The following is a 14,741-nucleotide window of genomic DNA, read 5'->3' on the forward strand; positions in this document are numbered from 1 at the left end:
GAAACCCTGCTGTAGGCAGATGTAGGTGTGATGGGTTTAGGGTGACCAGATAGCAAGTGTAAAAAATCGGCACAGGGGGTGGAGGGTAATAGGAGCCTATATAAGAAAAAGCCCCCCAAATCAGGACTTTCCCTATAAAATCGGGACATCTGGTCACCCTAGATGGGTTTGGGCTGTAAAACAGCGGTCTGAAAGAGTGGTAACATCTTTTCAGTGACTACTGGTGAAATTCAAGCCCCGTTGAACTCAGTGGAAGTTTTGCCATTGACTTCAGTGAAGCCAGGATTGATATGGTTAATTGAAATTGTTCCATTTCCTTTATATGAAGACTGATGAAGTGGGAGTGCTCTGTAAAACAGAGTTGTCTGTGTAAATAAATAGTTAATACATAAGGTGCTGTAGATGATTCTCAAGAAATATGCAGCATTGTTCCTGGGTTTTGCAGGACTAATAAAACTTCTTGTGCACAGTAAATGTTTTTTTGTGCATAGAGCTTTCCATGCAACTCTTAGGAATAGTATAAGCTGATCCCGAGCGAATTATTCTCTTAGCCCCTAATAACTAGAGATTGGTTTAGGCCCTGCAACATGAGGTTTTATATCCCTTCAAAACTCTTAAAAATATGTACTAGTATAACTCTGGATATCTTGTTATCCATACACTTCTAGTCTTTCTTTAAATTGTGCTTTAGATTTCTTTAAATCTGATCGCCTTAATTATAGCATGTGGCGATGAGTTCCACAATCTAATTGTGCATTGTAGACTACAGTTCCATAGGAGGTCACTGAGGCATAGAAGAATGAGTATGATATAAAGGTGATAGTGGTCTATGTCTGAGATGCTGCATTACTCATGACTGGCAGTCCGTGATTGATGTAGCTTATCCCAAATCTGCACTGATAAAACAAAACCTTTATTCCACACTGCACCATCCTGTCTATACAACTATTTTACAGAAGAACTGTTTTTGAAATGTTTCAAAGGAGAAACGCCAGTGAGGGCAGGAGCAAGCCCTATAGGGTTTAAATGAAAGTATTCAACAGCCCCTGTTGCTGATGCCTGCAGTAAGTGCTCTGATATCTCTGTAATCATAAAATACCCATTGCAATGAAAAGATTGGAACACGTGTTCTCCTTCCAGCCAGCTGTTGCATGTTCTTTATTTAAGCAAAATATAAAATTAGATATGAACAACCCTTATCTCCTAAAATACAGTTTATCTGAGCAAGTGCCAGATAGGCCAGCCGCAATGATGGACTGGACCGTTATCTGTTTATTAATGCAAATATCGATGATGAACTGCACGTGGTAGAAAAAACTATGGAATGCCAATCTGAAATCAAAGTAAGGTCTCCAAAATTGATGAGTGAAACGTTTAAGCAAGTGCCTGGCTTCAAGCATATGATCCATTGGTTACTCTTCTGCTTAAAGCTAGGCACATGCATAAGCAACTTGCTGAATCAGGGACAAAATACACATGGAACAATGACAGAAAAGGAAAAAGTAAAAATAACCATGAAAGCTTTTATTTAGAAAGCAATGCTTGCTCCACCATGATGTAATCCACTTAGGGGTTTTTCAGTCACTTTATTATTTATTGCTTGGTATCAAAAGAAATCAAACTGACACTGATTCAAGGCCATTGTGAATTGTAGTTAATGTTCATATTCTTTGAATAGTATGATGCATGTTTTAGAGAGAAACTGAAATAATAAGAGTGACAGTATGATGCAATCATGTAAACAAGAGCATATATGTATAGATTAAAACAGATTTCCCTAGTCTTATGCATAACAGGCTGGACCAAAGGAAGCAATAATTTGAGTTGTAACAGGCATTTGAGATTTTTTTAAAATTGGTGAATATCAAATAAAATCCTATTATAAAACAGGATGGATTAATAACATTTCTGCTGCTTTTCCTCTTGGTCTCTAAGCCATATCAGCATCTTCACTCCCCCGCAGGAGTTTTCTCAACACCTTGGAAAATAAGCGGAGTTAAAGTAGTTCATTGTTTACATGGAAAAAGGCCATTTATATATCTTTGATCTCCTCACTGAACACTGTCTGAAATGACATGGGATTTGTTTACATTACATTAGCTCTGAAGAAAAATGGTTCAGCAGCAAACACTGCCACAATAACGAGAGCCAGACGAGCGCGACAATGTCTGGCTCTGATCTTGCACACTGGGTGGACCTCTGAGGCTGACTGGAACCCCGTTATCCTCAGGAAGGCTCTGCATGGACAGTTCATATAGGCCACTCTAGCTGCAGGACCAGGGCTTATGGATACAGATTCACAATTCTCCAGTGTGTGATTGCAGGATTGTGTGGTTCAGCCCATTTTAGAGAGTGTGGCCACGTGCGAAGTTCAGATGCAGATCTGAAACTTCTCCTTTGTGTGGGAATATGTGGATTTAGGCTTTTGATTTGGGTCTACCTCTAGTAGTAATCATAGGTGCGAAGTGGAACTAGGGGTGCTGCTGTACCCCCTGGCTTGAAGTGGATTCCATTATATACAGGGTTTACAGTTTGGTTCAATGGGTCTCAGCACCCCCACTATAAAAATTGTTCCAGCACCCCTGGTAGTAATATAGAGTAGGGTTCTGTCATAGGCTGGACAACAAAAGCAAGAACTTAAGTGGAAAATATTATGAGCCCAATAGACCAAGGCCCTGATGCTGCAATCTGATCTGCACTGGCAGACTCTAATACCTGCACAGAGACCATTGCAGGAGTTCATATGTACAGAACAGATTACAAGACTGGGGCCTACATGACACAATCAGTAGGCCAAACATTGTCCTGACAGACACCTCTTGCAACCTTACTGGCATCAGCAGGGTTTGCATGTGTGTGAAGGCAGAATTTAGCTTAGTCTGATTCCTAAAAGCTCCCGTCTAGTCAATGAAGCAAGAGACTTCATGTTAATATAATTAAATGATACCTTAGTTTATTTCTCTCTCTCTCACTGATCCTGGAATGGGAGGATTCCTGGCTTCACCATCAATTACTTACTAGCTTTTTCACTCTAGAAGGGGCTTGGTTGGCCATCTACTACTTATAAACAGGCTCAATATATAAAATCTCTTCAAATTTAATACTCCAGAAAAATAGAAAACTTTTCAAGCATGGGGCTCTCACTCAGCTCTGTATTTCTGACACTTTCTCTGCCACCAGATAAAGGAACAGGGATCACTGAGGAATACTTCTAGCCTGGCCTTCTGAACAGGAGGGACTTTAAGTTTGTCAGCTACCAGCTACCAGAGCAGCTGTTACATCCAACATGTGCCAAGAGTTTTGTTTGTATACAAAGAAAGCAAAGGACGTAGAAGTTGGCCGCTCTTTTGTACAGTCCGAGCATAGAGAGAAAGAAAGTCGTTGGCGTCTAGACAATGGTGCATTAACGTCTCAGACTGACGTTTACACAGTGCCTCCAAACTGCTTTGTTATGAGACTTGACATCAGGATTAAACACTATGCTGTTTGGCTAATATTGTGGACAAAACTCTAGAATCATAGTCACACTTTACTACAAGATCAGACTGTACTACAAGGACAGTTTGACCCTCCTCCCCTCCCCCCCCCCCCCCCCCCGAAATCACACTTTAAACAAAAACGCACTCCAACAGTTTTTTTGAAGACAGATGAGCAGGTATGAGGTTAGTTTTTCAGAACAGCTGTCTGTCCTGTCTCCATCAGGATAATTAATAGCCATCTTGCACTGGAAATGAGCTAGTCCAGCCATTTCTTACCTTATTCCTTTTACTTTCCTTGGCCCCTTTTCCCCCTGGAGGTTTCCTGATATATTCTTTTAATCAACCCTTTTATCTTTTTTATTTCTTGTTGCTGTAACAGTCTAAGTGTCCTTTTTTGTTGCTGCGGTCATCTCACTAGTCCCTGATCATCTGCAAGACGGCCCAGCGGGGTTGACACAGTGTGAGATGAGGCAGACAGGCATTGCCAGCAAAGCTTTCCTACTGCAGTAAGTGCAGTGCTGAAATCAGATGATTTCTAAGACGTCTAGGGGGACAAAGCCTTTCTTCTTCCCACAGTAAACTTTGATAAAGCCATTGCGTTCCTTTTCAGAAGTCACGCAGATCTGAAGTTAAAGAGGGGGAGAAATATTCAGATAAACAGCCACTTTATTCCACGAGCGAGTACTTACTGTGTGGGGGAGACTTGTGCTTATAAAGCCTGTATATAGAGCTGTCCCCTTTATATTTGAACTCCAAATGGAAGAAACTCCACCTCCACATATAAAGTGATGAAGGGTTTCCCTTTGAAGTGCCAATATACACCTGCAGTTTTCTCTGACATAGGTGGGAAGTGTCTTCAATCAAGGATTTTGAAGCAGGAACTATCTGTGTGTGTGATTGTAGAGCGTCTATGACAGTGGGAGCCAGTCATGAGGGAAGCATCTGGACTCTCCTACAATAGTAAGGTTAAATAATATATTCTCTGAAGTGACTAGTGATTTTAGGTAGTGTAGTTCTAGAGGGCCCAGCTTGAGACACCTTTAAGAGGCCTGCCTTTTACACATTACTGAGCAGCTGTCTTCTAAAACTCAGGCCCTATAAAGTTTATCAACTGGGCAAGCAACAAACAAACAAAGCACCCCAAATCTCTTTCAGAAATGTAAGCCAACGGTGAACAATGTGGCACTAAGGATCTGAATACTTCCAGCAAACAAGCTATTGAAATCAAACAGCATTCTAAAGTTGGGCATAAAACAGATGCATCCACAGCAGTGATGTGGGGCACTGAACAGTATCTCTCATGGACTCTTGCATCCTTAATGCCGTGCCAGGTGAACAATCACTTCATGGTGTTGTCTCTGTACAGGGGAGAATATGCTGCCAGTATGTGCAATATTTAGTTACTCAGAGGACCTGCAACTGACACATGGCCCTAAAATATATCTAATTGCATAATTTTCGGCTGGATGATGACTTATATTTATTACAGTAGTACCTAAAATGCCTCATCTTAGATTAAGGCCCAATTCTGGTAGGTATTCTACATACATATAGGCTCAGATCCTCGAAGATATTTAGATGCCTAACTTCTAATGAGCATAATTCTTTGTGGGTCAAAGAAAATCACTTATTCACATACTCAAAAAATTCTCATTTCATCCCCCTCTGCAATAACTGAACAAGGGCAAGGTGGGCTTTCAAAAGGTTTTTGATCTTGCTGCTGATTCCCTTCAGAGCTCCCACTGCTGTCAATGGTAACACCCTCTATGAAACTGTGGGTTTCAGAGTAGCAGCCGTGTTAGTCTGTATTTGCATCACGAAAGCTTCTGCTCAAATAAATTTGTTAGTCTCTAAGGTGCCACAAGTCCTCCTTTTCTTTTTATGAAACTGGGGCAGATTTAGCGCCTAATTAGGTGGGAGGATATAGTTTCATAGAGATAAAGGGAGCATTAGGTCACGTACTCTGGCCTCTTGTATATAACAGGCCATTAAATTTCATCCAGTTACCCCCGTGTTGAACCCAGTAACTCGGATTAGACTAAAGCATTTTAGTCCTCAGACTAAAATGTTTTGTGCCCTACTGAGATGTCACCAGCACCCCAAGCCCCTGCAGGGGCAGAGAAATGATTAGGTAGGTTAGACCCAAATGATCCTAGCAGGTGAACCACACTCCATGCCACAGAGAAAGGCGAGAAAAATCTAAGGTCCCTGAAAATCTGACTTGGGGGAAAAAAATTCTTTCCAACCCCAGATCTGGTGATCAGTTGGACCCTCAGCCCATGAACAAGATATTCCAGCCAGGCCTCTAAGAAAGAGCCTCTATCACCTCAGAACACCAGTACCCCCTGTCCAGTGGCCTTCTTCAGCTGTGGTCAATCCCTGATGCTTCAGAGGAAGGCAATAAAGCAAAGACAGAATACATCTGGCCAATTGTGCATTGGGGAAAAATATTCCTTTCTAATCCCTGTAAGGGACTGCCTGTCCAAATTACATGTCTCTTGCAAGCTTGTGATACTCTAGGTCTTACCTGTGGGAGCCTCCAGCTGGCACTCTGCTGCCCATTTCCAGTGAATAGGATGTATTGGGGCAGAAATGGGCACACTGTGCCCTGGCAATCCCTTGCCAGACATCAGGTCTAAGGAGGCTGTAGCAGCTGCCAGAACTTAAATCAGGAGCTACAAGTTGTGCAGGGGGCCAAATCAAGCCCTAGCATCCTCAGGGACTGTGGGAATGCAAAGGTGGCTTTAAGCTGTTTTTTCCCTTCCTTTACCTCTCAGGGGGTCCTGCATGGACCAGAGCTTGGCCAGCTTCAAGCTTTGGCTGCAAGCTGTAATCCTTGGACCCGATTCTTATCTTGCTCAGGGGTAAATCAGGAGTAACTCTGTTAAAGCACTGTAAAAGGCATCTAAATTAATGGAGACTGAAGCCCCTTATTGCTAACAACTGTCACATTCGATTGGGACCCCGCACAGTGCTTCAGCTGCTACGTGGAACTAGTGCCGCTGATAAACGCCAAACAATATTGTGGCTGGGGGATGGGGGGGGGGCGCGGGGGAAGAGAGTGAGAGACTGTTGGGCACTTACAGCTTGCTGTATCAAATTGAAATCTTCTTAAAATGGCACCTGCTCATGCTGCCAAAACCAGGGAGCAGCTGGGAAGCAACTCCCCAAGAAATTAACAATACAGACACTGAAAACCTGCCGCGGGTTCATGAGGTTAGAAAGGGTTCATGAGGTTAGAAAGTGCCCATTTCCCAGGCTACGGCTAAGATAGCGGGTGGTCCAAGGAGAGAACTGGAGGCAGAAAACACGATCTAATATTAGAAAGTCACGGCCCAATTCTTTGTTTCCGTTCTATTTTAAAAAAAAATTTGCTGGGATCCTGACTGTTCCCTGAACTTGGCAGCATATTCTGACCCTGAAGAATTCTTGTCCATCACTTTCCTCTTAACAGATGGGCAAGATGAATGATTTGGAAATGATCTTTTAAACTGCACTGTTTATTAATAGACTCCAAATCACATGAGTCCTAGACTTTGCATTTTGCCAAGTGGAAAGCCCCAAGTGGAAAATGCCCTTTGTCCAGCAGCAACTCTGAGCTTTTGCTGATTTTCACTGCTGTCTCTTATTTTCACCCCAGAATGTTCCCCTGGCTCCTGCATGTCTTAAAATACCATTTCTCATTGCCATGCCACGCCTTGGTTTCCATTGAATCGTAATTTGGATACAAACTCACTACAGTTTCTTGCGGGAATTTAGAACTTTGGAAAGGTATCCGATTGACAGTCCTGGAGGCTGATGCCCTCGATTTATCTGTAAAACTGGTGCGGCCGTGTCCGCGTCCCTACGTTTTCTTGCCAATGCACTTCAATCCTGGCCTGAAATCACCAACTCTGTGGACTGAAGGAGGGTAGTTCAATCGCCCCATTCATTCTTTTTGCTTCTTGATTGAAACTGCCTGCCAGGATGCCTTTTGGGGTGATGTATTTTGTGCCCACTAGCTCCCTAGCATTTGGACTGATAGCACCCGCTCGTTTCACACAGGTTACCAAAGAACGTTCAGATGGTAATGACTACCCATCGGGCTAGACTGAATCATTAACAGACTAATGCAAGGCTACAGAGTCTATTCTCAATCCTCTGTGTTAGCCAGTCCCTTTAATACAACAGGGACACAGATTTCAAGTTGTCAAGACATGGATAACTTCAGTTCCAGGAATGGCCTGGAGGAAGATCTGCCCTCCACCGATCTGAGGGAAGTTAGTTTGGCCTAAATTTTCAAATATAATTTAGTGGTTTTTTTGGGGGGAATCTTAATTTTAGGTTCCTGAGATACCTTAAAGGGGCCTGGTTTTCAGACAGTGCTGAGCAACTATCAAGTGAAAATCAGGCCCCTTTACAATATTTCAGGATGGGAACTCAAAAACTGTGCTACCCAAAATTACTAGTTAATTTGGAAAATGTAGGCTTCTGTGTTTTGGAGCTAGGCTGGGAACATGCTCCATGGGTTTCAGTGTGCTTAGGGACAGCAAAGCCTAAAGCTGGATTAGTACAAGGCCCTGAGATTCTGTCCAGTTATTGGACTTTGGTGCTATAACAGCATGTCAGTACAATATTGCTATGTAGCAGTGTCAGGTTATAAGCACAGACTCTAGTTCTCTCGTTGTAGCAATGGCTCTTTCCTGGGAGGTTCTTTATGTAACAGAAACAATTTACAGGGCTGTGTTTTGATAAATGCATCGATCCTTCTGCTTGGTTTTTCTCTCTCTAAGTACTCCTCTGTGATTTGCTGCACTGTACGCTATGGAAAATTACAACTCTCCTTTTTGAAGGCATCTGCTTATCCAAGAAGCAAAGGACTGGATGAAAGGCATGACTGTTAGCCTTGGGTGTGAATTTCTTTGCCGCTTTGGACCTTTTGGATTACAGTAGTTCAACTTTTTCTGAAGCACAGGGGACCAGATCCTCAGCTCATATAAAATGGTGTAGCTCTATAGACTTCAATGGTGCTACTCCAATTTACAGGAGCTGCCCATCTGGCTTCAAGGCTTTTTGCCCCAGTGTTCATTTCCTTTGTTTTAAATAAGAAATTAGGGAGAATAATAAACAGAGATTCAAAACAATAGATTATTCTGAGTCCTTTAAAGGCCATTATGGTCAAAATGTAAATGTTATTGTTAATGTTATTTTTCAAACATAGATTGCATAGGGATATATATTTAGATATGTTTCAAGATGCAAATTTCTTTTTTTGAGCAGAGGTTCACTTAAGACCTGCTAAGGTATAAGGGGAAGGCTGTAGAATGTGTGTTATTGAACTGATATGCTGGGTCAGACATTTCAGGCTAGAGAAAGATTTTCACATCCAGCTGAGGACACAGTCTCACATGGGAAAGTTTACACAACTAGTGTCGTGCAAGAGTTTTGTTTCAAAATCAGAAAAGCTGCAAAAGTTGTCTAGCTTTGGTTTCAAACTCAAAAATAAGAGCCTGCTCTTACTCTCCTGAAATCAACAGCAAAACTCACGTTTTATTCTAGAAGGTAATATCTTTTATTGGACCAGCTTCTCTCACCCACAGAAGTTAGTCCAATAAAAGATGGTATCTCACTCACCTTGTCTCTCTAATAGCCTGGGCTACAACACTGCATGCACATTTTTTTTCTAGGAGGCGCAAAATTGAGCCCTATAGAGAAATTTTTCTTCTGAACCAGTTTCAACCCACACAAGCCTGTCACTGTACCCTAGCATGAAAAATGTTGATGTCTTTGAAGAATGCTTTTTTCCCAGGCTGAGTTTCATCTTTCATAATGAATTTTTCAAGAGCTCTTATGTTAAGTGGAACCCTTACATAATGCAAGAGACGGAGGAGCAAAATGTGCTGTTTCCCTTCTCCCCCTTCGCGTCAGTCTACACAGCCCACAGAAGCAGGCCTCCCAGCCCAAATCTACAGACTCTGGCTAGAGTGGCTTGTCCTAGATTCTAAAAAATAGTGATGTAGACAGTGCTTTGAAGTTGTGGCTTGGGCTGGGGCTCAGGCTCTAGCACCCACCCCACTCCCTAGGTTTCAGAGCTAAACTCCAGCTCAAGCTGCAATGTCAACATGCTGTCTATACAATGTTAGCACGAGCCCTGCTAGCCTGAGTCTGTTGATCTAAGCTCAGAGGCCTGCTTCTGCGGGCTGTGGAGACATACTCTTAGCATCAGCTTTACCACAAAAGTTTGGATGAACCTGGAACTCAAAGTGTTTGAAACCATGCAAAGCAAAGACACAGGCAGACATGCCCAGGGTGCCTATGATACTGAAAACCTCTTCGCCTGTATTTGAAAATAGCCTGTATTTTTGCCTGTCTATTATCATGAATTTTTGCTCCCGATTTGATATAATATTGTGAATACAAAAATTTCCTCATTTTCTGCACCGAGCACTTTATGGTTTGTATATTCTCTTCCTGATGTGCATACATAACATCCATTAACATGGCAGGGAGTTATGTCCAAGCATCAACAGGAGCATCCTGCAGTATGAAAGCCCTTGGTGACAAGCACTGTATTCGAAAATGAGAAGCTCACATTAAACTCAATGGGCCAGGTCTCTGTTTTTTTTTTTTTTTTAAAGTTCAATGACTCAGACTTGTGCCAGTTAAGTACAGCCCTGTGTGGGGGTCAGACCACCTCAGGGATAGTCCCAGGATGGTGAGAGGGATTCCTGGAGGAATTGTGACAGAATGACCCTTGTGGAAGTTGTGCAAAGTGGCCTGGATATTCCTTGCACCTCCCCTTCTGCATCTCCTTGAAGTGGCTGATCATAATTTGACCCCCTACATTTATTGCTTCGTTAGATTTTGTTCACAGTCTCTACATCTTTCCCCCAGATCCCTCTGCATTTACTTGCTCACTCTGCCTGAGCTCTGTGCTATTTTCTGTTGAACATGTTTTCTCCCTCTTCACTCCCTTTCCCCCAGCTTCTCCTAAGCAGACAGAGAACCCCATAGCATTTAGGTTGAACTTCAGTGTTTGCATGGGTTTGGAATTAAGCAAGACGAGTTTGCTTGTCCTTACTAAAAGGGAACGAAGGGGTTGACAGACAGGATGAATTAGTCTACCTCTATTCACCTCATATATTGAATTGAAACAATGAACTGCTCCTGATGATAGCTCCCATACACTCCTATTGTGAAAGAAGGACAATAGGATGGTTTCATGTTTAGAGACAAGTGCCAGACTTTATATCGGACCTTTTAGAAATAATAGTTTGATGGGAAATGATACAATAAAATTGATCCATAGCATTTACAATGGTAGTCATGTTAACAGACAGGATATCATGTGTTTAACATTATAATCTGATTTAATCGCACAAATCATCTGTCAATCTACCTTCATGTTGACACATCAAATTGCCCAGGGTAGATTCCCCACTCCCTTCCCCCTTACCTAGTAATTTACACCAGTGCAAAGTGGTATAAACCCCTCCTATCCTGACTGGATCATGTTTTTCTATCCTTTTGTGCAGATGAAAATAACCACAGAAGGTGCAGGGCAGTGGAAAATCAGGATCACAGCGAAGATATTTGCATTAATTTACTGTGATGGTAAAATACTTCATGCAGCTCATCTCACTTTAACAGCTTCAGCGTTGCCTAATGTACTTGCTGCAGGAGGCAGTCAAACTATATAATCTGAGTGCTCTTCCAATGTCTTATTTACAGGGATGATGTTGCCACAAAATGTTAGCATTTAGACATTCTTCTACATCAAAGGGGTGAAATATCCTAACCCACCATCAAACTGAAGTGCTAACAAATGTCACAAGCAAATGCTACATTAAAGAAACATTAGGGGCCAAATTTTACGCTGACCTAGACCCTCCTCCCCCATTCAACCGCATTAAGGTCAGTGGCATTGCAGAGTGCAAGTCAGCACAGAATTTGGCCCCTAGGGATATGAGATGTGATGCAAATCTCCGAAGGAAAGAAAAAGCCCCATGAAGAGGGGAAAATAATTATCTTTAACAGGATACACTGAGAAAGATTTCAAGCTGATGTCCATTCGCATCAGAGAACCTTGACTATATTTTCTCCCTTAGTTGTTTGTTGCCTTAGTTATGTTACTGTGTTTGTCACAGTGCTGATGTTCTTTTAATGTAGAATGGGCCAGATTCTGCTTTCATTTACACCAGTGCAATCCCATAGAAGCCCTCCATTGACTTCAACTGGATCCATTCAATGTTCAGGAAAAGTAGTTATAAAACCAAATTTGAAATAAGAACACACCAAAGGCATATCCCCAGATGGAAGATATGCCCATCATTTTGTGTGCACATTTAAAAACAACATTAAAGAGGAAGATTTGATCAAAGACCTTCAGAGTGAATAGCTTGTGAGAGTCCAAACTGATGTACAGTAAACATTTGAAACAGGGGTGTTTTTAATTTTTTTTTAAAAAATCAGTGTGTAGCAATGAGGGGGAAAGAGAGGCACAAGGAGTTATGGAATGAGAAGGCATTTAAAATGATAATTAAAAGATCTCTAAGGATGTTGTTATCTTAACTCTGCTCCCTTTGAAGTCAAGCCTTTGGGAATTGGCATCTGTGGGAGCAAGGTCAGGCCCAATGCAAAGCAGTTTTGAAAATCCCATCCTGAATTATTTGGGAGCCTCTAGTTGTTCACATATTGCCCCATGTATCAGCATTCCCGTCACTATTACCCTCAGCCTCCCCTTCCCTCCTTTTGTCTGTTAAACACATTTGTTGAGTCTTGTCTTAAATTAAGCCCCAGTTCTGCAACAAACTTATATATGTGCTTAACTTTATGCATTGTTTGTTGACCCATCTGAAGTCACTAGGACAATTCACAGTCTGTAAAATTAACCATGTCCATAAATCTTTGTGGGATTGAGGATTTAGACCATAAACTCTTTGAGGCACAGTCTGTCCTCTCAGTGTTTGTTACAGCTGGTCAGAATTTTCTGAAAACATTTTTTCAGTGGAAAAATGTTGATCTGTCAAAACTGAAACTGTTTGTGGGAAAGGGTTGGTTTTCATAAATCTCCTGATTATTATTATTTTTTTAAGTTTATAAATGGTTGAAACATCTTGTTTTGAAATTGTCAACACAAAGAGTTTCATTTTCTGGTTCATAATTACTGTTTTGACATTTTTGAGTTAATTTATATTAAATAAAGGATTAAAAAGGCCAATATAAATGAAATGTATCAAAATTATTGAAAGGAAACATTTAGATCAGCCTGATCTGACTTTTGTTTCCAGACATGTTCATGCAAATTTTTGACATTTTGATTTTTCAGCCTGAGTTGGCATCTGAAGAAATTTTAAAATCTTGAAAGCTATCAGGGGATGAAAAAAAACAGTTTCATACACAGCTCTAGTGTACATACCATGCGGCCATGATCCTGACTGTGCACTAGGTATTACCACAATACAAATAATATTTACTGAAAAAAATACTATGTGCTGTGAAAGAGTCTCCTCATGATTTCTTTGCACACCGAAAACTTCTAATGAAGTCAAGCAGATTACTGGGTACACAAGGAATGCAGAACTATGCCCTTAATGTACAGTAAATGGTATACTTCACTTACTTGGTTCTCTTTCAGAGTAATCTGTCCTTGCTCCTTGCATCCAATAAATGTTCTGACACACTTGAAAATCTTTTCGTCTTGTTGCACTCTCTGAACAAAATTAGCGGGGAAAAATCCTATTCTGTCCTCAATTCTCCCCTATGGAGCAAGCACATTGACAGAAGAATGACCTTCATACTTATCATAAATACCATTCATTTATTTTGTTAAAGGATATAGAGTATTTGGCTCGTACCTTCCACCAGTCTTCATTAGAATCTTCCAGCAGTGTGATCATATCACCTGGTCTATAATTAGAAAAGACAGATGTCGGGAATTTCGATTAAGATGTGTCTTAATTGCACAAGCACATCAACATTCATAGTGAAATTCTCCTAGAAGTGTAACCCAGCCTTGATCATTATATCTGATTAATCACTACATGTGGATCTATGAAGCAATGAGAACTTCCTAAGTCAGATATGAGCACAGAAGCAAAATTTCCATCTTCCAGGCGAGAGAGGGTCAAACTCTGCTCTCAGTTATACAAGTGCATAGCTCAGTGACGCTAACGTAGTTGTACCATTGTAACTGGGTGCAAAATTTGTCCCATTGAATTCTCCTGTGTATTTTGATGCCAAGGCAGCGCTATTAGGTCCCGAATGGCTCTGCTGATACTCCCACAAGCTGTAACATTTTTTACCTGCAGCTGAGTGGAGACACAATGAAGTCAGTGGCGCTGTGCTGATAAATATCAGCTGAGGATTTGGCCCTGTGTTTTTTGCACTGGCTCACATTAGAGGTAGTTTGGCAGGGTACAATACCAGGATGAACACCCTGAGGTATTTTGTCTCAAGCATAATCTCTGGCCCAGCAACCTGATAGATGGCAAGGGAGAGTGCGTGTAACATCATTCTGTAGACTGGGGCAGTCTTCTCCTTCCTGTAGCCATGGACTGGTGAGGGTTGCATTAGGTGGAAGTTGGGGGGCACATGGCCATGACCCCCATTTTCCCCTAGCTCCTTTGGTGTAATTTGTACCCACAGGGCTAAAAGGGAGGATTTCCTGTGCTCGCTAGAGTGGAAGGACTATTATTGTGCCTGGCTAATGCAGGCACTTGGCAGAGAGAAGGCTCCTGCAGCCCTCCCCCAACTTCATCCATTCTAGGACCAGACACAATATGGCCCTGAGGTTTGATCCACACAGTCTGAGCCTTATTCCCATTCAGTTTAGCTACTGACTTCAACAGGAGCAGTAAATGGCTGTGAAAGTGGTGGGTGATATATTAAACCAAATTTCACCCTACCTCAGCAATTATAACCCGACATCCCAGTTTAGAATACACAATCTCCACCGCTCCTTTTTATAGAAAGATCTTTGTAGTAAAATGAAAAATCCTGTGTGATGTACTTTGCTTCCAATTTAGTCTGAAACTGCTTAGAAATACCTATTTGTACCAGGGATCACCATGTTACATGAAGGCATTAAATATTGTTGGGACACAGAATCTTATCAGCCAGGTTCTCATGCTGTTACTGCTAAAGGAAGGCAGCAAGAAACCAGTTTTATTTAACTGACAAATATAATTAATCAGCAGGGATGTAATTCTACACAAATATCTTTTTGATTCAAATGGGACATATTTACCTTTATAATGCATGGAGTCATGCTGTAATTGCTGA

General features: G+C 41.6%; 1 protein-coding gene across 1 annotated transcript in view; it reads right to left on the bottom strand.

Annotated features, from left to right (window-relative positions):
* Nucleotides 1-1,503: 1,503 nt before the first annotated feature.
* The window catches only part of STAC (SH3 and cysteine rich domain), a 109,464-nt gene continuing 96,226 nt past the window's right edge, over nucleotides 1,504-14,741 (bottom strand). The window contains exons 9-11 of the mRNA XM_048839001.2: nucleotides 13,316-13,367; nucleotides 13,081-13,218; nucleotides 1,504-4,102 (exon numbers count right to left, since the gene is read on the bottom strand). Of these exons, the coding sequence (XP_048694958.1) occupies nucleotides 4,004-4,102; nucleotides 13,081-13,218; nucleotides 13,316-13,367 (289 nt within the window). The 3' untranslated portion in view covers nucleotides 1,504-4,003. The remainder of the gene's footprint in view (nucleotides 4,103-13,080; nucleotides 13,219-13,315; nucleotides 13,368-14,741) is intronic.

The sequence above is a fragment of the Caretta caretta genome, chromosome 2 (assembly GCF_965140235.1).
Source record: "Caretta caretta isolate rCarCar2 chromosome 2, rCarCar1.hap1, whole genome shotgun sequence".
NCBI classification, from domain to species: domain Eukaryota; kingdom Metazoa; phylum Chordata; order Testudines; family Cheloniidae; genus Caretta; species Caretta caretta.